A 26,237-nucleotide genomic window follows, 5' to 3' on the forward strand; every position below is an offset into this window, starting at 1 on the left:
AAGAAGCTCAATGATATGGCCAAGGTCAACACCTTGAACAGATTGGGATCATCTAAACTTGAATCCAGCCAGCCATAAATCTAAATATAAATTTTTTCACCATAAAAAAAAAAAAGTTTATTTAAGTAATCTCTACACCCAGCATCGGACTTGAACTCACAACCCCAAGATCACGGGTTGCAAGTTCTACCAACTAAGCCAGCCAGGCGCCCCCAAGGTGGCATTTCTAATTAGTAAAAGAAATCAAGAGTTTCTTATAATAAATGGTATACATCAGAATCATATCTTATACCTTATATCAAAATAAATTCCAAGAGTGCCTGGGTGACTCAGTTGGTTGAGCATCTGACTCTTGATTTCAGCTCAAACCCTGATCTCAGGGTTCTGGGATCGAGCCCCATATCAGGCTTCCCACTCAGTGCGGAGTCTACTTGTCTCTGTTTCCCTCTGCCCCTATCCCTGCTCTGTTTCTCTCTCTCTCTCTCCCTCTTATATAAATAAATCTTTATTCAAAAAAAGTAAATCCAGAGAATCAAGGATTTAAACATGAAAAACTCAGGCTAAAGAATGCTTTTGAAAACATATAAAACGGGATCCCTGGGTGGCGCAGCGGTCTGGCGTCTGCCTTTGGCCCAGGGCGTGATCCTGGAGACCCGGGATCGAATCCCACGTCGGGCTCCTGGTGCATGGAGCCTGCTTCTCCCTCTGCCTGTGTCTCTGCCTCTCTCTCTCTCTCTCTGTGTGACTATCATAAATAAATAAAAATTAAAAAAAAAAAGAAAACATATAAAACACTAGCAGAGTTAAAAATAAAACAGTAGAGCCTTCAAAACTATGGGGCACCTGGCTGGCTCAGTCAGTAAGGTGTGTGAATCCCGATCTCGGGTTCCTGAGTTCAAGCCCCATGCTGAGTATAGTGCTTGCCTTAAAAAAAAAAAAAAAAAAAAAAAGGAAAGAAATGACACATGCAGTGTTATGCTGCGTGAAATAAGCCAGTCAGAGAAAAGACAAATCCTGTGTGATTCCACCCACATGAGGTACAGGAAGTAGAATGGTGGTGGCCTGGGGCCAGGGGCAGGGTAAGACTAGGGAGTTACTGTTCAATTGGTACAGTTTCAGTGGAGGAAGAAAAAAAGTTTTAGAGATGGAGGGAGGTGATTGATGGTTGTACAATGTAAATGTACTTAATGCCTGAAAACCAGATACACACTTTAAAAAAATGTTTATATTATATATGTTCTATAACAAAAAAAGTTAAAAAAATAATGTTGAAGATAGACATGGAAAGCTGTCCATGATATATTTTTACGTCAAAAAAAAGTATGATCCTGGGGCACCCGGGAACCCTCAGTGGGTTAAGCGTCTGCCTTTGGTTCAGGTCACGATCCCAGGGTCCTGGGATTGAGCCCTGTGTTGGGCTCATTGCTCAGCGGGGAGTTAGCTTCTCCCTAGGCGTGCTGCTCCCCCTGCTTGTGCTATCAGATAAATAAAATCCTAAAAAAAAAAAAAAGTATGATCTCATGTTTTATAAACTCTTCAGGCACAGAAGAGAGTCTGAAAGGGTATATACCAGAGTCTTAGCAATGATGTCTTCCCCGGTGCATGGGATTATAGGTGGTTGATTTTTCTCCTTTATGCTTTACAATGAAATCTATGCTTTCTCTATGATGAATATATGTTACAAGCTTTACACCCAACATGGGGCTCAAAGTTACAACTCTGAGATCAAGTCATGTGCTCCACCAAATGAGCCAGCTAGATGCCCTCTGTGATTCTAATTAATTAATTAATTAATTTTTTGGAGAGAGAGAGAGAAAGAGAGCGCCTGTGTGCAAGCAGAAGTGTGAGGAGGGACGGAGGGAGACAGAGAATCCCAAGCAGGCTCCACACCCAGCAGAGAGCCCAACATCGGGGCCCAATCTCATGACCTGAGCTAAAATCAAGAGTCAGACGCCTAACCAACTGAGCCCCCCAGGCGCCCTGGTAATTTTGTTTTGAAAGTACTGTTTCAAAAGAAACAGAACACTTTATTAACACTTTATTTTTATTAACACTTTATTCCATGGTGGCCTGTCCAAGATGAATGAATGTGTCTGCTTTGTTTACGGTCAAGATCCAAAGTCTAGGACAGTGCAGTGCACACAGCTAACTCTTCAAGGAAGATGTGCTATCGAAAACACAATTCACTTACCAACTTTGAGAAAAGTTTTTAGTTCTAAGGGTCGCAGCACGGGTTGCTTTTCTATACGACCATAGGTTTCTGCTATGCTCTCTACTTCTACTTTAGGGCATTTAAACAGCTCATACGTCCCATCCCGGTTCTGGATGAAACTCCGAGTGATTTCCAAGGGCATCTGGACATGGAGACAACACCAAGAAAGGTGAGAAAGGGAAAACTCAAAGTAGACAAATATTTGGATGACAACAAGATCTTTCACTTACTCTTTTTTGTTAAGTACACTCTAATTAACTAAAACTTCCTCTTGTATTTTCAAGTCAATGCTGTCAACACATCTGCCTTTTCTCCTTTACATCGCTCATGGCTTTCATTTTTCCTCTGGAACTTTAATTTGAACCCCAGCCAAACTGTAGATGAACTGAAGCCCTAATGTCTTCATGGCTACGTGAGGGCTGCGGGCAGAGACTTGCTCTCAGACCAGCTTCATTCCTTCCCCGGCCGCTCTGCTAGCATCACCGTCCTAAAGACTCCACTGACCGCGCCTACAGCTGACCTCACACTTGTATGCTTCACGCTGTCCTTGGGACTGAGCCAGACACAACTGGAGCTGGTCTTTGCCACTGAACAGCAGGGTGAGCTGCTCACAGCCTGTTTCTCATCCGCAACACACAGCTCCTACCAATGCATGGCTGTAAGTCTGAATGAGGGGATGCAGTCGTAGTGCCCCGCAGACCAACATTCTAGGGTTCCTAGTATCAGCCCCTTCCCTCACTTAACGGTCCCACCCTGAACACTTGCTCCAGGCCAGAAGCTGTCTCTGTGACGTCTGATATTTAAAGAAGCTCCTCAAGTGTCTTTAGTGCTAACACAGGCCTTTTCTAGGGTTCACATGTAAGTTCCACAGCTACCAAATAGCTTTTTCTTTTTCTGAAAGTAACAAATGCCTTGCACTTAAGCTCATCTTAACGTATCAAATCACACTATGCTGAGTTTTCTACAATATTCTTTTATTGTAAGAAGGGAAAAACCTCCAATTTTCAGGATCCGGTTGAAAAATATAAGGTTTAAAACTGTCTAGTATTTCCCTTGCAAAAAAGAATGCAAACTAATTAGGGGTCATTTCTTTAATGAGAACTACGTTGCAGTTTGCGGAGAAGCATTTAATTGTGCTGAGTTCACCGACTTCACGAATAGTGTATCATCTCAAATTATTTATATACTTTTAAGCTTACTGTCAGTTAATCTAGGGCTCACCATAGCTAGAAGGGGTTCATTATTTAATTCATGAGAAAAGTGATCTGTTTTCTGATCCCAAAGGCAAAGAAAAAGGATACTCCAATTTAAGATACTTTTTCAAGCACTAGGGAAAAGCCATTAAAATCACAGAACCACACAGCAGTAAGTATTTCTGAATAATCTCTTAGTATGAAAGAAAGGAATTCCCTTTGGTGTCTATAACTCAAGGACTCAGAAAACTGGTACGAACAGACTTCCTGCACTTGCTTCTCTCTCTTCCCCTTTTTGCCCTCCTACTATTGTAGAAATACCCTCTTACCTCTGGGGTATCTAAGATTTGTTTAACTTGCAGGATATTAGTGATATGCCAGGTATACTTGGAAAAGGTTCCCAGTGGCAAGGCATCTTTCCGAACAAAAGCTTCAATGTAAAAAGGGAACAAGATTAGACTACCAAAACATAGCATTCTCTTTCAATGTATTTGTTATCCAGTTTCTAGAGGGCTCAGTGCAGTGCTATCCTGTCCTTCAGAATCTCAGCACTTTTAAAAAGAAATTCTAGAGGCAAATCTATAATAGGTTTGGTGAAATGTAATAAATGATATGGATTTCTACTAACTAAAGTTTCTGATGCTTGAGATGCTCTTTATTTTTGTACCTTAGAAACTTACTTCTTTGCTTGGTACAACCATACACACAGGACTCCATTATAAAATAGCTTCTTACGACCTCTTACAACTTTAGTTACATCAGAGGTCAAATTATAATTCTTAAAAGGATTACACGGAGTTTAAGCCCATTAGCATGGTTGCCAATCTACTACCTTGCCTACAGGATTATAAAGGGGTTTCACCAAAGGGCTGGCAAAAATAGCAGAGATCTGGGTTAAAGTTAATGTATTAGGAGGCCTAAAGTTTAATGTAAAAGAAAGAATAGGGCAGCCCCGGTGGCTCAGGAGTTTAGCGCCACCTTCGGCCCAGGGCGTGATCCTGGAGACCCGGGATCGAGTCCTGCGTCGGGCTCCCTGCACGGAGCCTGCTTCTCCCTCTGCCTGGGTCTCTGCCTCTCTTTCTCTATGTCTCTCATGAATAAATAAATAAAATCTTAAAAGAAAAAAAAGGATCAACGCTGCCTCAGATAAGCTGTGATGACAAATATGTTTAAGGCCCTAAACAGTGATTCACAGCTTGTACTACTCAGAGATACATTTAAACCTCAAACAATCCTTATTATATCATCAAATAACTATTAACTAAAGAAATAGCATTGATTCCCAGCTGTAGCTCCTCTTAGGCTACTTAGCGCTGAGCCGTCCTTTCTTCCTCTTTTTCTCTCCCTTATTTCCTTACACTACCTAAGAAGTATCTTGAAATTTCTAGTAGAAGATGTAATAGAAAACCAAGAACTGTGCACCATAATAATATAATTATAAAGGGTTTCAAACCTAAGAATTAACTCTAAAAATAAAATCATCCATCAAAAATAGGGAATCATGAAAAACAAGTTTCTGTTTTTGATACATACTATAATATGCTCCCAAGAGGCCAGCCCAAATGATGCTTTTGTTGAAATGGGTAAAAATATCTAAAAAATATCAAACTTCTTGGTGGGCACTCTTACTGCACTTCACTGTTCTTATACAAAGTTGGGGCTTTCTGAATCTTTCTATTACCTCTTACTGGAGTAAGTATGGGGCCTTGGAGGAGGGTGATCATTACTCTAAGAGCCGACTGGCTATATCTTCATGCTCTGAGCATGTGACTTGAAGTCCTAATCCTGAAAATTCCACACTGTTTTTCTAAACATAATTCTTTAAGGTCAAGACATCTATCACTAATTCCAAAGGGAAAAATCCCATACCTGTGGTGGAGTTGGGAAGCCGTTTCTTTGCACTTCCTATAGATATTCTTTGTTGCAGGGCTTCAAAAAAGGTCTGAGGAATGTGAAACACCAGTGGCTCTGGTTTGCCTACAGCAAATAAGAAGAAACTCACTTAGAGAAACTCAGTGGGCTTTCTGACACGTAGGGAGAAGTGGAAGAAATGGAATTGGGTGGCAGTAATAACTACAAATGTCACTTAGGCTGCTTTATACCGAGACAAAAAGGCGGTTTTGATTGGCCTTTATGAGTCAAGCACTGTCACCTGCCCTACTCTTGATCCCTCGCAGACCCTTGTCGTCCACCAAAGATAACTTTTCTTTTCTTTCTTTTTTTTTTTTTAAAGATTTTATTTATTCATGAGAGGCAGAGAGAGAGAGAGAGAGAGAGAGGCAGAGACACAGGCAGAGGGAGAACCAGGCTCCATGCAGGGAGCCCGACGCGGGATTCGATCCCGGGTCTCCAGGATCACGCCCCGGGCCAAAGGCAGGCGCCAAACCGCTGCGCCACCCAGGGATCCCACTTTTCTTTTTTTTTTTAAAAAAAAAAGAATTTACTTGGGCAGCCTGGTGGCTCAGCGGTTTAGTGCAGGCTTCAGCCCAGGCCGTGATCCTGGAGACCCGGGATTGAGTCCCATGTCAGGCTCCCTGCATGGAGCCTGCTTCTCCCTCTGCCTGTGTCTCTGCCCCCCTCTCCTATGTCTCTCATGAATAAATAAATAAAATCTTAAAAAACAAAATAAAATTATTTATTTATTTATTCATGAGAGACATAGAGAGAGAGAGACAGGCAGAGACACAGGCAGAGGGAGAAGCAGGCTCCATGCAGGGAGCCCGATGTGGAACTCGATCCCGGAACCCCGGGATCACGACCTGAGCTGAAGGTAGATACTTAACCACTGAGCCACCCAGGTGCTCCCAAAGATAACTTTCCAAATTCCCAGTTTCATAAACACCACCACAGCCCAGAATTTTCCCTTTAAAGAGTATATGAAATGAGATAAGAACAATGATGCTGAGTTGAGAAGGTAAACTTGATTCAATCCTGTCCAGCGCCCCCTGGCATTTGCTACATGCATTCATGTCCAAGCAAAGTAACCACAAGCTCCCACTCAGATGGTCTGGGCCATGAGTGCCACAGACCCCAAAGTCAGGACACTGTTTATCCAATAAGCATTGGCCTTTCTCTCTGAAGATGATCTCAAAGCAGGCAAAATGTCTGAAAATACTTAACAAACACCTTAAAGAAATTTGCAAAACACTAGGGTCAGCAAAATGTCAGGAGAAAGAGTGTTTAGGGGAGGGTTCAGAAGAGTTCAGATTTTTCCTTAAAAATTATCTAAGAGAAGGGGGCCTGGCTGGCCCAGGTGGCAGGGCATGTAACTCCTGATCTTGAAGTCATGAGTTCAAGCTCCACATTGGGTATAGAGCTTACTTAAAACAGGGCATGTAGGTGGCTGCATTGGTTGGGTGTCTGGCTCTTGGTTTTGGCAAGGTTGTGATCTCAGGGTCGTGGGATCAAGCCCCAAATCGGGCTCCGCACTTAGCAGGGAGTCTACTTGGGATTCTCTTTGCTTCTGCCCCTCTGCTCCCAACCCCCACTACAATAAATGGATAAATCTTAAAAAAACAAAAAACAAAACAAAACAAAAACAAACAAACAAAAACACTGCCCAAGATGCTGGCCCCAATAGGGGAAACATCCAGAACCACTACCTGCCTAGATATAACGTCAAGAGTGACTCCTAGGGGTATCTGGGTTGCTCAGTCAGTTGAGTGTCCAACAGGTGTTTTTAACTCAGGTCACAATCTTGGGGTCCTGAGACTGAGCCTCCTGTCGGGATCCACACATACTGGGGTATCTGTTTAAGATTCTGTCCCTCTCTGCCCCTCTCCTCTGCTCTCTCTCTCACTCTCTCCCTAAATTAAATAAATAAATCTTAAAACAAACAAACAAAAAAACCCAGAATAGAACTACGATTTGCAATGACATGGATGGAGCTGGAGAGCATAATGCTAAGCAAAATAAGTCAGTGAGAGAAGACAAATACCCTATGACTTCACTCACATATGGGATTTAAGAAACAAAACAGTGGAGCAAAGCGGTGAAAAAAAAAGACAAACCAAGAACCAGTCTCTCAACTCTAGAGAACAAACAGATGGTTACCAGAGAGGAGGGGGCGAGGGGATGGGGGAAATAGGGGATGGGATTAAGAAGAACACCTGTGATGAGCTCTGGGCATGTGTGGAATCGCTGAATTGCTACACTGTACACCTGAAACTAATATAGCATATACGCTAACTGCTAGAAATAAACTCAATAAACAAACAAACAAACAAACAGGGGGATCCCTGGGTGGCTCAGCAGTTTAGCACCTGCCCTTGGCCCAGGACGTGATCCTGGGATCCTGGGATCGAGTCCCATGTTAGGCTCCTGGGATGGAGCCTGCTTCTCCCTCTGCCTGTGTCTCTGCCCCCCGCCCTATCATGAATAAATAAATAAAATCTTAAAAAAAAAAAAACAAAAAACGAATACATTTATAACACAATTACTTTGATTTCTCCTCCTTTCAGCAATAGCCAAGTCGGGTGACCAGTACTTACCATCAAACTGGTAGTGCATGGTTTGATGGATGCGTTCTGTGACACTAGCCAGCCAGTCTTGGAAGGATAAGGTCACTTGTGCCTCATCTAACAGTTGACCACAGGCTAGGAAAAACAAACAAAAAACTTTTCAGTGACTTTTATCTTTTTTTTAACAGAAACAACAATTACCTGGAGTTTGAAAAAGCTGAGCATTTTGTATGGAAAAGAGCAACAAGTTGAAATTCAAAGAAATTTAGATACAATAAGTGAAATGGAAGATTCTAGGATTTTTTTTTTTTTTAAGAATCCATTTGGAAAAAAAGAAGGGAAAAGCTGTGGAAATGCTAATGTGTTTAAGATTATTAACCATAGTAATTTTTTTAAAGATTTTATTTAGGGATCCCTGGGTGGCGCAGCGGTTTAGCGCCTGCCTTTGGCCCAGGGCGCGATCCTGGAGACCCGGGATCGAGTCCCACGTCAGGCTCCCGATGCATGGAGCCTGCTTCTCCCTCTGCCTATGTCTCTGCCTCTCTCTCTCTCTGTGTGACTATCATAAATAAATGAAAAAAAAAAAAAATTTAAAGATTTTATTTAGGTTTAGGCGGCGCTAAACCACTGAGCCACCCGGGCATCCCGCAGTTAGAATATTTTTAACAAATTTTCATCAGTTCCTTTGGTGCAAAGAAAAAATAAAATAGAATAAAATAGCTCTTCATTCAAATTATCACTATATACATTTACCTAATGAAAATTTTAGTTTCAAATGAATAGTAGCTATGGCATCATTATCTTTAAAGCAGCCATTAAATAAGGCCTTTCTTCAATTTGCAGTTGACTTTTTTCAAATACTTTATTTCAGAGGTTTCATTTTAATTTTTTCTTTTTAAGATTTACTTATTTATGAGAGAGAGAGCATGAGCAGGGATCCCTGGGTGGCGCAGCGGTTTGGCGCCTGCCTTTGGCCCGGGGCGCGATCCTGGAGACCCGGGATCGAATCCCACGTCGGGCTCCCGGTGCTTGGAGCCTGCTTCTCCCTCTGCCTGTGTCTCTGCCTCTCTCTCTCTCTCTCTCTCTCTCTCTCTCTCTCTCCGTGTGACTATCATGAATAAATAAATTTAAAAAAAAAGAAAAAAAAAAAAAAAAAAAAAAAAGAGAGCATGAGCAGAGGGGAGGGGGGAGGGAGAGCAAGCCTCAAGCCAACTCCACACTAAGTGCAGAGCCCAAGGTGGGGCTTGATCGTACAACTTAAAGATCAGGGCCTGAGCTGAAACCAAGAGTCGGACAGTTAACTGACTACACTACCCAGGCATCTTCTAAAGATTGTATTTTTAAGTTATCTCTGCATCTGACATGGGGCTTGAATTCACAACCCTGAGATCAAGAGTTACACGCTCTAGGGACGCCTGGGTGGCTCAGCAGTTGAGCGTCTGCCTTTGGCTCAGGGCGTGTTCCTGGGGTCCCGGGATCGAGTCCCACGTCGGGCTCCCTGCGTGGAGCCTGCTTCTCCCTCTGCCTGTGTCTCTGCCTCTCTCTCTCTCTCTGTGTCTCTCATGAATAAATAAATAAAAACCTTTAAAAAAATATTCTAACTGGGGTGCCTGGATGGCTCAATGGGTTAAGCTTCTGACTTCAGCTCAGGTCATGGTCTCAGCATCCTGGGATGGAGCCCACTCCAGGGTCTCCGCTGGGTGGGGGGAGTCTGCTTAACCCTCTTCCTCTCACTCTGTCCCTCCCCCTACTCATGCTCGCTATCTATCTCAAGTAAATAAATTAGATATTTTAAAAATGTCTTCTACCTGATATTTTTTATTACATTCCCTGCCATTCCAAAAACGTTTATTCCTGGAATGTGTAAGTTCTTAGTTAATTGGTTAGTTAAGATTTGATCTTAGGGGATCCCTGGGTGGCACAGCGGTTTAGCGCCTGCCTTTGGCCCAAGGCGCGATCCTGGAGACCTGGGATTGAATCCCACGTCGGGGTCCCGGCGCATGGAGCCTGCTTCTCCCTCTGCCTATGTCTCTGCCTCTCTCTCTCTCTTTCTCTGTGACTATCATAAATAAATAAAAATTAAAAAAAAAAAAAGATTTGATCTTAATATCTAGTTGTTTGTTCGTTTGTTTTACGATCTTATTTATTTATTTGAGAGAGAGAGAGAGAGAGAGAGAGACTGAGTATGTGCACAAGCAGGGAACAGCAGAGGGAGAGGGAGAAGCAGGGACTCAAGACTCCTCCATCCCAGGACTTTGGGATCATGACCTGAGCTGAAGGCAAATTCCCAACCGACTGAACCACCCAGGCACCTTGATGAAAGCTGGTATTTTTTTTTTTTAATCATTTATTTATTTATTTATTTATTTATGATAGTCACAGAGAGAGAGAGGCAGAGACACAGGCAGAGGGAGAAGCAGGCTCCATGCACCGGGAGCCTGACGTGGGATTCGATCCCGGGTCTCCAGGATCGTGCCCTGGGCCAAAGGCAGGCGCTAAACCGCTGCGCCACCCAGGGATCCCTGAAAGCTGGTTTTTAATCACCCAGCTATAATATCTGAGAGTTAAGAAAATGTTGATCCCCAAATGTACAAGCTTAGTTATTCTGAGAAGTAAATATATATTATGTTCAAATTAAGTCATTTTGTCTTATAAGTTCAGAATGTGATAAATTTAACACATGTTGACTTTGATATTATCCATTTATTATTTTTTAAAGTAATCTCTGTCCAACGTGGGGCTCAAACTTACAACCCCATGATCAAGAGATCAAGAGTCCCATACTGTACCGACGGAGCCAGTCAGGTGCCCCCAAACTTCCATGACTTTGGAGAACAGATTATATTAGTCTTTCTCAACAAATATTTATCACTGCATAGTTCTAAAATCTGTTTCTTCCTCACCGTTCAGGCTCATACTGAGTTGGTATAGCATGTAGGCTATAAGCAACAAAAGGAAGATATCCTACAGATATGTGTGCTGTGGAAACATGAAGTCATTTTTGCTGCATTTGTTATTTAAAAGATACAGTTTGAAAAAAAAAATAAATAAAAGATACAGTTTGATTTCGAGTAGGATTTTAAATCAGTGGAACAGCACAGACCTCAGCCTCAATGCCTGCTAGTGTTTATCCCGGCATTCTTTGGGGGATAACATGCAACATTTCTTTTGATTATATTGCTTTGGGCCTCTTTAGGATGATTTCCCACCTCTTTAACCTACCCTGGGGAAGGCAAACTCACCCTGCCTTTTTAATGAAGAAGCAACCACAGGTTTTTTCAGGCCACTTTTCCTTAGATTACTGCTCACTGCATCCTGAGGCAGTAGTGAACTGTTCGTCTGTGCACCTAAACCACAAATCATTACGGTGTTTAATAGTATTTTTGCAGAATAGAAATCAATTCAATATCGAGTTCTGAACAGTCTAAAACATAAAAAGTCTTTGTTAATTTCTAAGCATCAGTTTCTAGAAGGAATTAGCACTAGGCTTTATACATAACATTTTCAGTTTTATATGCTCTTTACAGGAAATTGGGGTGTGGGTTGGGGGCCTAGAAGTGAAAAGAAGAAAAAAATATTCACCCACTGCTCCTCACCTCTCAATCACTATCCCCACCTCAAAATCACTATCAATTTTCTGGTAAACTATTGTGTGGATGTGTGTGCGTGCATGCGAAAACAGTTGATTTTGCTGGTTTTGTGATTTTAAGTAACTGTGATTGTGTCAGGATTGCCAAATTTAGCAAAAAAAAAAAAAAAAATCTGAATTTCAAATAAATGAATAGTTTTTTTAGCCTAAGTATGTTCCAAATGTTACATGGGACATACTAAAATTCATTGTTTGTACAAAAATCAAATTTAATGGAGCATTCTGTATTTTACCTGAGTATCTAAACATTTCTTTATAATAATTCTTTTATTTATTTTAGAGTGTGTGTGTGCACATACTTGTGCAAGAGCAGGGGGAGGGGTAGAGGGAGAAGGAGAGAGAATCTCCACGAGACTCTGAGCCAAGTGCAAAGCCTCACAGGGAGCTCGATCCCAGGGCCCTGAGATCACCACCTGAGCCAAAACCAAGAACTGGATGCTAAACTGACTGAGCCACCCAGGTGCCCTATAATAATTCTTTACAATAATTTTTATAATTCTTTATAGTTGTTTTTAATGGTTGCCTGATAAAGTGATCAAGTCACTTTATCAAGGTTTATTGAATTATCCCTAGTGGTTGGCCAGTTACAAATAACTGTAAAATGAACACCTGTGAACAAAATGCTTTTCCTGTATCCAGGATTATTTTCTTGGGGAGCCTGCTGGCTCAGTGGTTAAGTGTCTGCTTTTGGCTCAAGTCATGACCTCGGGGTCCTGGGATCGAGTCCCGTATCAGGCTCCCTGCATGGAGCCTGCTTCTCCCTCTATGGAGCCTATGTCTCTGCCTCTCTCTGTGTCTCTGATGAATAAATAAATAAACTCTTTAAAAAGAAAGGATTAGGGCAGCCCCGGTGGCGCAGCGGTTTAGTGCCGCCTGCAGCCCAGGGCGTGATCCTGGAGACCCTGGATCGAGTCCCACGTCAGGCTCTCTGCATGGAGCCTGCTTCTCTCTCTGCCTGTGTCTCTGCCTCTCTCTCTCTCTCTGTCTCTATGAATAAATAAACAAAATCTTTTAAAAAAAAAAAGAAAGGATTATATTTTCTTATAAAATATTTAGAGGGGTGCCTGGGTGGCTCAGTCGGTTAAGCATCCCACTCTTGGTTTCAGCTCCGGTCATGGTCTCGGTTGTGACAAGCCCTGCTGCTGGCTCCACGCTCAGTGGGGAGTCTGCTTCTTTCCTTCTCCTTCTGCCCCTCTGTGGGTGAGTGTGTGCTCTCTCTCTCTAAAACAAATCTTTTTTTTTAAAAAATTATTTACAATTAGGACTAAGGATAAGAACTTTCTTTTCTTGGGAAAACATAAATAAGTAAACATTTAACAACAATCTCTGCTCTAGATTGTCAGAATTACTCCTTAAAAACAAATCCCTGTGTCACTTTGTTTCTTCATCTTTCTCTAACATCCTCTCACCAAAACTCCTGTGTGTGACCATCTGACCCACCTCTACAAATACTCTACCCACAAAAAGGTTGCTACTCTACATGTGTGAACTGGATTATTTTTCTCTTTTGTTTAGAGTCTAGGCCTTTTAACACTTATTTACTATAATTAGTAAATTTACTAATTTACTTATTTGCAGTATTTTCTAATTTACTTATTTACTAATTTACTTATTTACAGTATTTTCATACTGACTTATCTGACTACTTAACTGACACTAGTACACTTGCAGTAAAAAAAAAAATATACATGTGCCACATATTGAAAATGAAGCTAAGAAACTACAGTCTTAAATTAGTTTGTAAAATACAATTAACCATTGTCACACATTTTAAAAAAACACTCTATGGATGAAACCTTCCTGACACTGTCCTAAACCAGACTGAGGGGTCGGGTTAGTCCAAATGTTTAAGGGATAAACAACACATACGATATAATAAAGGTAGAGTCTGGTTGGACCTTATACTTGGCCAAAAGAACCAAACCTTAGCTCTACAAAGAATCATCAATAGAGGATAAAACTTTTTTCAGGAAAGAAACATTAAGAAACATTATTTCTGTATTTTCTAAGATTCAGTGAAACACATAATACATAGTAAGACAATCTCTAAAGGCAACAGCATCAAACAAACAAACCGAACAGCTTCTTACCAGGTAGTTCGTCCTTTTTCCTCTTCTTTGGCTTAGAGGCAGGAGACTCACAAGCTGATACTGTTGATTCTGAATGGCAACCTAACTGGGGCACAATCACCTCTTTAAGACCTGAAATACAATAGATTTCTTAATTATTAATACCACCCAAGAGTAAGTATGGGCCCCTGCCTAGAGAAAATTAATTTATAAAAAACAAATTATGGAGTGATTGCCTGCTTTAAAATTAATTAATTTAAAGACTCCCCAAGACATAGGTTTTTGTTTACGGATAATTAACATGATAAAAGACTACAGAGAAATAAAACTAGAAAGTTAGGAACTGCCAACTAAAAATCATTAAGAAATGAAAATAAAGGGATCCCTGGGTGGCGCAGCGGTTTGGCGCCTGCCTTTGGCCCAGGGCGCGGTCCTGGAGACCCGGGATCGAATCCCACGTCGGGCTCCCGGTGCATGGAGCCTGCTTCTCCCTCTGCCTGTGTCTCTGCCTCTCTCTCTCTCTCACTGTGTGCCTATCATAAATAAATAAAAGTTTAAAAAAAATTTAAAAAAAAAAAAAAAGAAATGAAAATAAAAAGCATCTAAAAGATAAAACTGTTAATAACCACAAGAAAAGACTTGCTGTGCAGTCCTGAAAGATGTTTTAGCAGGTACTTGCTTTCCTCATCTTTAAAAATAAGACACAAGCAAGCGACCCAAAATAAAAGGTTTTTTTGTTTATTCTTTGTTTTTATTAACATAGGGCATCTGTGAAAGAGTTAAAAAAAATAAAAAGGCAAAGCAACTGCTAACTTTTGCTAGATCTGTTGTCTCAGAGAAAATGCCCAAGACTCTTGAGCATCTATTTCAACCAACCCACTGACCAACTGACCAACCAACCAACCTTGAGGCAACTGTGCTGAGTGGGAGTAAAAGAAGGAATGCTTTTCATTTGAGTTATCTAGCAACTGCTTCTGAAGGTTGCTAGGACAATCTCCAGATGCCATCAGTGGAACTCTTTCATTGCCATTTTAGAAAAACAGAGTAACTGTGTCAACACACCACCTACCGCTGGAATCAAAATTTAGGAAGTCTGAGAATTCCTGAGCCAATGTCTCATCACTGGCAAAGGCACAGATGCAAGCAAAGAAATGGATACATCTCTGGGCCACCTCATCCTTGGAGGTGGTCGACTTGTGCGCTTTCAGGGCCTGGCAGGAGCAGAAGAACCGGCGCTCAGGCAAGCTTTTGGCACTGATTTTCTGCACAAAGGATGTATGCAAATACCCCAAACTATGCTTCTGGCTTGCCTTGCATTTCACCACCAAAATGTTTTTAGTAATCCTCTGGACAAGGGGACCTGTGGGTTCCGTAGCCAGCTGCCAGATGGTCTGCTTGGTTTCTGGGGAGGCCTGCATTGCGTTCAGGACCGAGCTCTTCAGGGTCAGAGGCGTGGCTTCTGCTTGGCAGTTCACCGCCAGCTTGATGTGCTGGCACTGATTTTCCACTACCCCCTGGGTGGCAGCTTTCAGGCACGAGGGCACATAACAGCGTCCAGAGCTCAACTGAGTGATGATTGTTCCGTCCACCGTCTGTATTGTCGTCTCTGACACACCCAGCTCCACAAAGCAGCGGTGATCGGGGCCCCGGTCTCTCTGCCGCACTGAGTACACCTGCAGGTCGGAGCCCGTTATGATTCTGACAGCTTCCGCACTAGGCTGCTTCCGTGCCCCGCAGCGGAATATGGTTCCACACGTCTTGTTCTTGCAGCTCAGGCCCCTGGTTCCGTTGTATGTGCCGCATCGGGGACACTTTCTGATTCCCCTTAATGTGGCCTTCCCCAAATCAGACAAGAAGGCTGGGACTTTAGTCCTCAGAGAGCTGGCTTCCATTGTTCAAAGGCCCTAGAAGAAGCAATCAGCCCATCAGCATGGATATACATCCCGACACACACACACACACACACACACACACACGGAGTAAAATCACCTGCGATATTTTGTACAGAAAGTAAAAGGTTAGCTACCATTTCCAAATTGCACCTGCAAACGGAACAGTCATGTAAGCCATCAAACAAAAGTGAAGGAAATCTTGCTTTTCTAATCATTACACCTTTTTAGAACCCTAATATAACTAAACCATTTTTTTGGCTCAACACTGCTTTATACAACAACCTAGTGAGTTACCCTAATTTTTACATGCACAGATGTTTCATCCAGACAAGAACTGGAGAGTGGGAAGGAGTTCTTTCCTTTCCACCATTCCTGACAAAACCCAGCCTGATCCTACCTGAATCAGCTGCCAGCACATCTGGAAAACAGTATAACCTGAATTCATAAGACCCGAGAGGTTGTTCATTAGTTTGTGATGATCATAGAGGATGGGCAAAGACATAATCATTTGCAGAGTAAATGATACTGTTTAACCCAAAGTCTTGTGAAGTTTGAACTCTCTGGTGTAACAATGCAGACATTCCGCCTCCTTCTTGGGCAGCCAATCGCAAAGCTCCTGCCCAGTGTTCCAGAGTCAAAGGAGATTCCCACTGTCCTCAGTGGAGATCTTGGCAATCTACAAGGAAGACAAGAAAAGACACTAAATTTACAAGAATAACATGACTTTGTCCTCTTAGAAGAGGAATCTTAAGTCTTCCACAGATCTTGGAAAAATATTTGACAGAAACTGTCATGGAAACAGTTGTTTTGTACTTCCACCTAAAGCTGGTCAAACAGTGCTGATGTCAGAGGATCCCAGGGGCCTCAGCAGTTTAGCACCTGCCTTTGTCCCAGGGCGTGATCCCGGAGTCCCGGGATCGAGTCCCGCTTTGGGCTCCCTGCAGGGACCCTGCTTCTCCCTCTGCCTGTGTCTCTGCCTCTCTGTGTCTCTCATGAATAAATAAAATCTTAAAAACAAAAAACAAAAAACAAAAAACAAAACAGTGCTAATGTCATTACATGGGGAGTGTCACGAACATCCAGAGCCGTGGCATATGATTGGCCAAATGCTCATCCTTCTTAATAGTAATGCATTATATCTTAGGGTGCTTTCTGCTTTTCTTTTTTTTTTTTTAAGATTTATTTATTATTCATGAGAGAGAGAGAGAGAGAGAGAGAGAGAGGCAGAGACACAGGCAGAGGGAGAAGCAGGCTCCATGCAGGGAGCCCGATGTGGGACTGGATCCCGGGACTCCAGGATCACACCCTGGGCCAAAGGCAGGCGCCAAACCACTGAGCCACCCAGGGATCTCCTACTTTCTGCTTTTCAAAGTGCTTTCATGTTGTTTCATTTGAACGTCACAATACTAGCATTTCATTTGAGCCAAACAACTATCACACTTTACAGAAATTAAAAAGTTAAGTAGCCTGTGGCGCCTAGGTGGTTCAGTCAGTGGAGCGTGTGACTCTTGATCTTGGGTTCATGAGTATGAGCCCCACAGTGGGCATAAAGAATATTAAAAAAAAAAAAAAAAAAAAAAAAACCTAAAATGCGAAAAAAAAATTTGAGGGGTACACAGGTGGCTCAATCAGTTAAGTGTCTGACTCTTGTATTCAGCCCAAGACATGATCTCAGGGTCTGGGATGGAGCCTCAAGTCGGGCTCTCAGCACTTAGCCAGGAGTCTGCTTGAGATGCTCTCTCCCGACTCCCTTAGCCCCTCCCCCTGCTCATGCTGGCTCTCTCTCTAAAATAAATAATCTTAAAAAAAAATCAACATAAAAACAAAGTAACTTCCCTGAGGCCACCCAGCAAAATCAGAAATGTGGTTTCACGTGTCTGTTAATAAGAGGGTGAATCTCTTTTGATTTCCCCTCTAATATTATGACAATTTTCAAACATATAAAAAAAAATATTTATACAGGGGCAGCTGGGTGGCTCAGTGGTTGAGCACCTGCCTTCGGCCCAGGTCATGACTCTGGGGTCCCGGGATCAAGTCCCACATCAGGCTCCCTGCATGGAGCCTGCTTCTCCCTCTGCCTGTGTCTCTGCCTCTCTGTCTCTCATGAATAAATAAAATCTTAAAAAAAAAATTATACAGTGAAGTTTCACATACCCACTCACTACATTCTACAATTAACGTTTTACTGTTTTTGCTTTATTACATATCTATTTATCCCTTTCTCCATTCATCAAACCCTCTTACATTTTATTGGATTTCAAAGTAATTTGCAGGCATCAATTCAGCTCTCATTAACTAAAGTTCAGCTTTAAAAAAAAAAGATTTTATTTTTTTTAAGATTTTATATTTTTAAGTAATCTCTATACCCAACATGGGGCTCAATCTCACAACCTCAAGATCACAAGTAAAACAAACAAACAAACAAAAGATCAAGAGTCACATGCTCTACAGACTGAGTCAGCCATGTGCCCCAAAGTTCAATATATTTTTTAAGGTAATCTGCTTGTGATGTTGAAATAGGCGGTTAGTGCTGTTCTTGTCCCCTGACCCCAGAGGATTACCTGGATGAACTTTTCCACCCACATTTTCTATAGTCTATTTGTTAATCAACAAATTATAAGGTACAAACAAGCAAAGTCTAAGAATGCTCACCCTTTCACTGGTCCTATGAATTAATCTCCCAACTGTAATATTTTTTGAGTATCCACTAAGTGAATAAAGCTTTGTGAAATATGATCTATTGCAGGATTTTTTCACCTTTGGCACTAATGACATTTAGACACAGATAATTCTTTGTTGTGCAGAACCGTCCTATACACTGTAAAATGTTAGGTAGCACCCCCGGTCTCTACCCACTAGATGCCAGTAGCAATCAAGTCTTCCTCCCCAAAGTGTTAAAAAAAATAAAAATGTCTCCATATATTGCTGGATATCCTGGGGTGGGGGTAGGGTGGGGGTAAATCATCCATTAAAACCCCCTGATCTAGGGCAGTAGCCTGTTTACGCAGCATTTCCTTTCCAGGTCAATAAACTTCTTTAGTAGGTATTTTCATTCAGCCAGACATGGGATCTTAGAAGAGAATGTTGTTCCAAAGTCAAAAGATGAAATGTTTGCCCTTTACCACCAATTATCTCTGTGACCAAATTTAACTTCTGAACTTTAGGTTGTTTTTCATTTGCAAACTAGAAAAAAAATATATATGTATATAAAATACCTATATATGAAAAAGCTTAACAAACTAATCAATTTTAAAAATTACATTGATGATGATGACTTAACATAGCATTAAAGTAGAAAATAACAAATTTGCTCATTAAGGAGGCACTGTTTTGCCAATTACTGTGGCGAAGCCATAAGGTGTTATAGTTTTAGCATCATCAAAGGAATTCCATTCTTTCCTCTCATTTTTTCTTTTACTTTTTTTTTCAAAGATTTATTTATTTATTCATGAAAGAGAGAGAGAGAGGCAGAGACACAGGAAGAGGGAGAAGCAGGCTCCCTGCGGGGAGCCCAATGTGGGACTTGATCCTGGGACCCCGAGGTCACACCCTGAGCCGAAGGCAGATGCTCAACCACTGAGCCACCAGGCATCCCCTCTTTTACTTTTTTGATTATTCTCTGCAGAAGGTAATTTGTTAGTGTCTTTCTAAATTACAAATGTACTTTTTTTTTTTTTTAAGATTTTATTTATTTTGGGATGCCTGGGTGGCTCAGTGGTTGAGCGTCTGTCTTCGGCTCAGGGAGGTTTGTTCTTTTTTTTTTTTTTTTTAATTTTTTTTTTTTTATTCATCCTTTCTCACTTCACATACTCCAATAAATTCCAGGCAGATAAAACATTCAAGTATGAAAAATGGTACTGTTAACAGAGAATAAAGGGAAGGGATTTAACAATGTTTTTTAAGGATATCAGAATGAGCATAGCCTAAATTATGACAAATCCACAAAACACTGATTTTTCCCCTGACTACATCAGTGCTGTTTTTCTCTTAAGAAGCCTCTTTACTGGGGCACCTGGGTGGCTCAGCTTTTAAGCGTCTGTCTTCAACCCAGGACATGACTAACCCGGGTCCTGGGATCAAGTCCCACATTGAGCTGCCCGTGGGGAACCTGCCTCTCTCTCTGCCTATGTCTCTGCCTCTATGTCCTCGTGAATAAATAACTAACATCTTTAAAAAAGAGAGAAAGAAACTTTATTGAATACAGACCATAAAATTCACCCACTTTATGTATATGATTCAATGACAGTCATTATTACATTTGTAGAGTCAGGCATCCACCACTATAACCCAGTTTGAGAACCCTTCTATCATCCTTTATGAAAAGATCCACTAGACGTTTGCAATCAACTACCATTCTCATCCCCAGGCAATCACTACTCTGTTTTCTTGTCTCAATAGATTTAACTTTTCTGGACATTTCATATAAATGGAATCATATAATATGTGGTATTTTGTGTCTGGCTTCTTTCACATGACATGCTGTTTTTGTTTTTTTTTTTTAAAGATTTTATTCATTTATTCCTGAGAGACACAGAGAGAGGGGCAGAGACATAGGAAGAGGGAGAAGCAGGCTCCATGCAGAAAGCCCAATGCAGGACTCGATCCCAGGACCCCCGGATGACAACCTGAGCCAGAGGCAGATGCTCAACCACTGAGCTCCCCAGGTGTCCCTTGCTGTGCTTTTAATTTGCATTTCTCTAATGAATAGTGATGCTGAGCAACATATTACATGCTTATTTAGCCATATCTGTCTCTTTAGAGACATACTATTCAAATGTTTCACCCATTTTATTTTTTTTTTTAAGATTTTATTTATTTATTAATGAGAGAGAGCAGAGGCAGAGGGAGAAGCAGGCTCCATGCAGGGAGCCCGACATGGGACTCGATCCTGCGTCTCCAGGATCACGCCCTGGGCCGAAGTCAGCGCTAAACCACTGAGCCACCCGGGCTGCCCTGTTTCACCATTTTATTTTCTTTATTTAAACATTTTTTTAAAAGATTTTATTTATTTATTCATAGAGACACAGAGAGAGAGAGAGGCAGAGACACAGGCAGAGGGAGAAGCAGGCTCCATGCAGGGAGCCCGACGTGGGACTCGATCCTGGGTCTCCAGGATCACACCTCAGGCTGCAGGCGGCGCTAAACTGCTGCGCCACGGGGGCTGCCCATGTTTCACCATTTTAAAATTAAGACTGAGGGGTGCCTGGCTGGCTCAGTTGGTAGAGCACATGACTCTTAACCTCAGCATCATGAGTTCGAGCCCCACACTGGACCATAGAGCTCACCTAAAAACAAACAAACAATTAAATAAAATTAAAACTGGTTATATTTGATATACAAAAATGAAAATTTTCTGCATAGAAAAATGTACCATAAACTAGTCCAAAGATGAAAACAAAGTGAGGAATAAAAGCGGTGCAGGACTTGTACACTGAAAACTGCAAACATCACTGGAAGAAATTAAAGACCTAATGATTTCTGGGTGGCTCAGGTGGTTAAGCGTCTCTTAGTTTCTGCTCAGGTCATTGTCTGGGGGTCTGGGACCAAGCCCCCAGGCTCAAGTCTGGTTCCACGCTCACTGAGGAGTCTGCTTGAGATTCTGTCTCCCTCTCCCCACCCCTCTGCCCTTACCCCCATTTTTGCTTGCGCATGCTCTCTCTCCCTCTCTAAAATAAAGTCTGGGATCCCTGGGTGGCTCAGCAGTTGAGCCCCTGCCTTCGGCCCAGGGCATGATCCTGGAGACCCGGGATTGAGTCCTACATCGGGCTCCCTGCATGGAGCGTGCTTCTCTCTCAGCCTGTGTCTCTGCCTCTCTGTGTAAATAAAAAATAAATAAATAAATAAATATTTTAAAAATAAAAATGAATAAAATCTTAAATAAAAATTAAAGACCTAAAAAAAAATGGAAAGACCTCTCATGTCTGGAGATCAGAAGACTAATATTAAGAAGGTACTACTCTCCAAAATGATCTATAGATACAATGTAATCTCTATCAAAATTCCAGATGTCTTTTTTTTTTTTTTAAGATTTTATTTATTTATTTGAGAGAGAGGGAGAGAAAGACAAAGTGGAGGTAGGGGCTGGGGGAGAATTCGATTCCCTGATGAGCAGGGAGCCCGACTTGGGGCTCAGTCTCAGGACCCTGGGATCAAGACCTGAGCTGAAGCAGAAGCTTAAATGACTTGAGTCACCCAGGTGCCTTTCTTTGCAAATTGACAAGGTGATCCTAAAATTAACATAGAAATGAAGGCAGAGCCAAAACAATCTTGAGAAAGAATAACAGAATGTAAGAACTCATACTTTTTTATTTCAAAACTTACTACAAAGCAAATTAAGACAATGTGGAGGGGGAAGGGGGGGAAAGACAATGTGGACAGAGAAGACAAACACTATAGGATTTTACTTATACGTATAATTTTAAAAAGCCAAACTGATAAAGACAGAGAATGGAATGGATGGTCAGGGAGTGAGGGGTGGGAGAAATGGGAGATATCAGTTAAAGGTGCAAACTTCCAGTTATAAGATGAATAAGCTCTGGGGATCTATTAGGCAACATGGTGATTATCGCTAATGATAGTATATTATATTACTAACATACTTTCCCTAATAGCTGAAAGTTGCTGAGAGAGTAGACGTTAAATGTTCTCACCACAACAAAACACGGTAATTATATGACATGAAGGTGTTAGCTAGTACTTTGGTGGTAATCATTTTGCTATATATACGTGCATCAAAATGCACTGAACACCTGGGGCTCCTGGGTGGCTCAGTTGGTTAAATCTGCCTTCAGCTCAGGTCATGATCCCAGGCTTCCAGGATCAAATCCCAAGTAGGGCTCCCTGCTCAGGGAGAGTCTGCTTTTCCTTCTCCCTCTGCCCCTCCCCTTACTTATGCTCTCTTTCTCTCTCTTAAATAAATAAAATCTTAAAAAAAAAAAAAAAAAAAAAAAAAAAGAACCCAATTTAAAAATGGGCAAAGGGTCTGAATGGTATTTCTCCAAAGAAACAGCCAATAAACATGAAAAATTGTTCAACATCACATAATTAGGAAATTTCAGATCAAAACCACAATGTGATGCCATTTCATAGCCACTAAGATGACTATAAAAGGCAGACAATAACAAGTGTTGTCATGGATCTTGAAATACTGGAACCCTCACACAGTTGATAGTATCGTAAAATGGCAGTCACTTTGGAAAACTAATGGTTGATGGTTCCTCAAAATGTTAGAGTTAGCATATGACTCACAAGAGCATATACCAAGGCAACTGAAAACATACAAAAATGTGTACTTGTATGTCATAGTAGTAGTATTCCTAATAGCCAGGAGGTGGAATCAATCCAATATCCATCAACTGATGAATGAACCAACACAACACGGCATACCCACACAATGGAATATAGTTTGGCTCTGAGATGAGATTCTGCTACATGCTATATGAGTCTTGAAGTATTACATTAAGTGAAAGAAGCCAGACACAAAAAAGCTACACACTGTATGATTACATTTAAATGAAATATGCAGAATAGGCAAATGCACAGAGACAAGTGTTGGTTGCCAAGAGCTGGGAAGAAAGGGAGAAATGCGTGCCTGCTAGTGAGTACTAGTACTAGTACTGCTAGCTTCCTTTCCAAGTGATGAAAGGCTGTGAAATTGTGAATATATGAAAAACTACTGAATAACAACAGTTTAAAGGAGTGAATTCTATTTAACAAAGTTTTTTTTTTTAAGATTTTATTATTATTTTTTTTTAAAAGGATTTTTTTTTTAATTTTTATTTATTTATGATAGTCACACACAGAGAGAGAGAGGCAGAGACACAGGCAGAGGGAGAAGCAGGCTCCATGCAGGGAGCCCGACGCGGGACTCGATCTGGGGACTCCAGGATCAGGCGCTGGACTGAAGGCGCTAGACTGAAGGACACTAAACCGCTGAGCCACCAGGGCTGCCCGATTTTATTATTTATTTGAGAGAGAGAGAGAGAGAATGGGTGGGGGGACAGAGGAAGAGGGACAAGCGGACTCCATGCTAAGCATGGAGCCCAACTCAGGGCTCCATCTCATGACCCTGAGATCATGACCTGAGTGGAAACCAAGAGCTGGACACTTAACTGAATGAGCCACCCAGGGGCTCCTAATAAAGCTGTTATTAAAAGGGGTTCCTGGGGATCCCTGGGTGGCGCAGCGGTTTGGCGCCTGCCTTTGGCCCAGGGCGTGATCCTGGAGACCTGGGATTGAATCCCATGTCGGGCTCCCGGTGCATGGAGCCTGCTTCTGTCTCTGCCTCTCTCTCTCTCTCTCTCTCTCTGTGTGTGACTATCATAAATAAATAAAAATTTAAAAAAAATAAAAATAAAAAATAAAAAATAAAAGGGGTTCCTGGGGCAGCCCGGGTGGCCCAGCAGTTTAGCGCTGCCTTCAGCCCAGAGCGTGAATCTGGAGACCCGGATCGAGTCACACATCGGGCTCCCTGTATGTGGGAGCTTCTCCCTCTGCCTGTGTCCCTGTGTCTGTGTGTCTCTCATGAATAAATAAAATCTTAAAAAAAAAAATGAAATAACGGTAGCCAGGTGGCCCAGTGGTTTAGTGCCTGCCTTCAGCCCAGGGTATGATCCTGGAGACCTGAGATTGAGTCCTGTGTTGGGCTCCCTGCATGGAGCCTGCCTCTCTCCCTCTCCCTCTGCCTGTGTCTCTGCCTCTCATTCCGTCATGAATAAATAAATAAAATCTTTAAAAAATAAATAAAATAAAATAAAAAGGCTACCTGCCTGGCTCAGTCAGTTGAGCATGTGACTCTTGATCTTGGGATTCTGAGTTTGAGCACCACATTGGGTATAGAGATTCCTTAAATACGATAAAAACCTGTCACTAAAAATAGAGGGAAAATATTTGAAACGTGAATGCCAAAGAGCTCATTTTCTAAAATAAGAGTTGTTTTTTTTTTAATCAATAACAAACCCACTTAAAAAAAAAAAAATGAGCAGAGCATGAAAAGCCAGCTTGTGAAAAATAAAAAACAAAAATAATTTTCAACATCCCAAATCCTATCTTAAAATAAGCAAGAGGCAGGGGCACCCGGAGGCTCGGCGGTGGGAGCACCTGCCTTGGGCTCAGGGCGTGACCCCGGGGTCCCGGGATCGAGTCCTGCCGGGAGCCCGCTTCTCCCTCTGCCTGGGTCTCTAGACGCCTCTCTCATGAGTAAATAGAATATGTTCTTAAAAAATGTGGCGTGTGCGGCTATAAATGGAATCCTCTGCTGGAAAACCACGGAACACCCCTGAGGCCCGGAGGGGGCGGGCCTGCCACTGCCAACGGCGCAGGTGGGCCTCAGGTACTGTGCTAGGGAAGACGGAGAAAGACAAATACCGTATGATTTCACTTATACGTGGAATCTAAGAAACCGACCAGCAAGAGAGCCCCAAGGTCCTGGACCCGGAAGGCAGGCGGGCGGCGGCCGGGGCGCAGGGGCAGGAGACGGGAGGGACACGGTGAAGGGCCGGGTGGTGCACAGGCCCCGCGCCCCGCGCCCCGCGCCCCGCCGGTCTCAGCACAGGGCGCCTCCGTAGCCGCGGACTCGGGGCGCGGGGGCACGTGAGGCTGCTGGGTCGCACGTCCGCTTTACCTCCACGGCCTAAGGTTAGGACAATGGCCTGCGCCTGAACCCCGCCCGCGGAGGTCGGTCTGGGCGGGTCTGCGGCTGAGCCCGGGCGGCGGCGGCGGCGGCGGCGGGACAGCTCACCCAGGGCGGCTTCCTGGAGGCGGCGCAGGTTCCCGCAGGCCCCGACCGGCCGCGGCGGGCGCGGGGGCGCGGGGGCGCGGAGGGCGCGGAGGCCAGGGGCGGCCTGGCGTCGCCGCGGTCACGTGGGCACCGTCCGCCCGCTCGGACCCGCGGGGCCTGACGCGGCCTGACGCGGCCGCTCCACCTACCAGGCGCCGGTCCTCTACCGGGTCCCCGCGCCGAGCACGGCCGCGAGGCGGGGGCACGCCCACAAGCGGGCATCCCGGCTGCTGCGCCCCCGCGGCCCGCGCCCGCACGCCCGGCTTCCGGGCCCGCCCCCCGGCTTCCGGCCCCGCCCCCGCCCCCGCAGCTCCCGGAGACCTGCTTCCCGGCATCCTCCGCGCGCGGCGGCTCCCTTCCGGTGCCAAGCAGGCCCCGGCCTCGGCCCCGCCTGGCCGGCACCCCGCTCCTCGGACACGCTCTCCGCCTGCATTCCCGGCTCGACGCCGCGCGCGCCTTCTGTCAACGCGGCCCCCTTAGCTGCCCCGCGGCGCCCCGCTCCCTCCGCCGCCCGCGGCCGCGGGGCCCCAGGCCCAGGGCCGCCCTCACCTCCTCTCTCTTCGCCTGCCGCGGCCTTTTACAAACGCGGCCAAACTGTTGGCTGTAACGACGGTCGTTATTGGTCGGCGCCGCCCACGCGCGGCGGATGCCCGCCCCCTCGGCTCGCGTTGTCCGATGGGAGTTGTAGTTCGCTCCCGTAGGCGGCGGAGTCTGCGCGGAGCGGGCGGCGGGGGTGCTGCGCGGCGTCCCGTGCGGTTGCAGGCTGGGCGGGAGGCTTCAGCCCCGAGAGCGCTCTGTTTGGTGTAGAATTCACCGGTAATCGCAGCACAAATCGTCATAAATTCTGTGCATCATCAGCAGGCGTTGGCTGCGACTCGGCGTCTTGTCGGGGAAGACTCGCCCCCCGGGGCGTTGGCTGTAAAACCTGCGCGTCCGCCCAGCCGGGGCCCCGGCCTAGCTGCGGGTCGCCCGCTACCCGGGGGT

General features: G+C 43.7%; 1 protein-coding gene across 7 annotated transcripts in view; it reads right to left on the bottom strand.

Annotated features, from left to right (window-relative positions):
- The window catches only part of C10H2orf42 (chromosome 10 C2orf42 homolog), a 28,391-nt gene extending 2,434 nt beyond the window's left edge, over positions 1-25,957 (bottom strand). Inside the window, exons 1-10 of one of the 7 annotated variants that reach the window (XM_038551524.1) lie at positions 25,403-25,452; positions 24,244-24,343; positions 15,873-16,151; positions 14,653-15,487; positions 13,605-13,715; positions 11,108-11,212; positions 7,896-8,000; positions 5,275-5,382; positions 3,735-3,835; positions 2,192-2,354 (exon numbers count right to left, since the gene is read on the bottom strand). In XM_038551524.1, the coding sequence (XP_038407452.1) occupies positions 2,192-2,354; positions 3,735-3,835; positions 5,275-5,382; positions 7,896-8,000; positions 11,108-11,212; positions 13,605-13,715; positions 14,653-15,475 (1,516 nt within the window). In that variant the 5' untranslated portion in view covers positions 15,476-15,487; positions 15,873-16,151; positions 24,244-24,343; positions 25,403-25,452. Of the gene's footprint in view, positions 1-2,191; positions 2,355-3,734; positions 3,836-5,274; positions 5,383-7,895; positions 8,001-11,107; positions 11,213-13,604; positions 13,716-14,652; positions 15,488-15,872; positions 16,152-24,243; positions 24,344-25,097; positions 25,292-25,402; positions 25,527-25,574; positions 25,687-25,802 lie in introns of those variants that run through there. The other 6 variants (XM_038551521.1, XM_038551526.1, XM_038551523.1 and 3 more) reach the window with 6 other exon arrangements.
- Positions 25,958-26,237: the final 280 nt, after the last annotated feature.

Source organism: Canis lupus, chromosome 10, assembly GCF_011100685.1.
Source record: "Canis lupus familiaris isolate Mischka breed German Shepherd chromosome 10, alternate assembly UU_Cfam_GSD_1.0, whole genome shotgun sequence".
NCBI classification, from domain to species: Eukaryota; Metazoa; Chordata; class Mammalia; order Carnivora; family Canidae; genus Canis; species Canis lupus.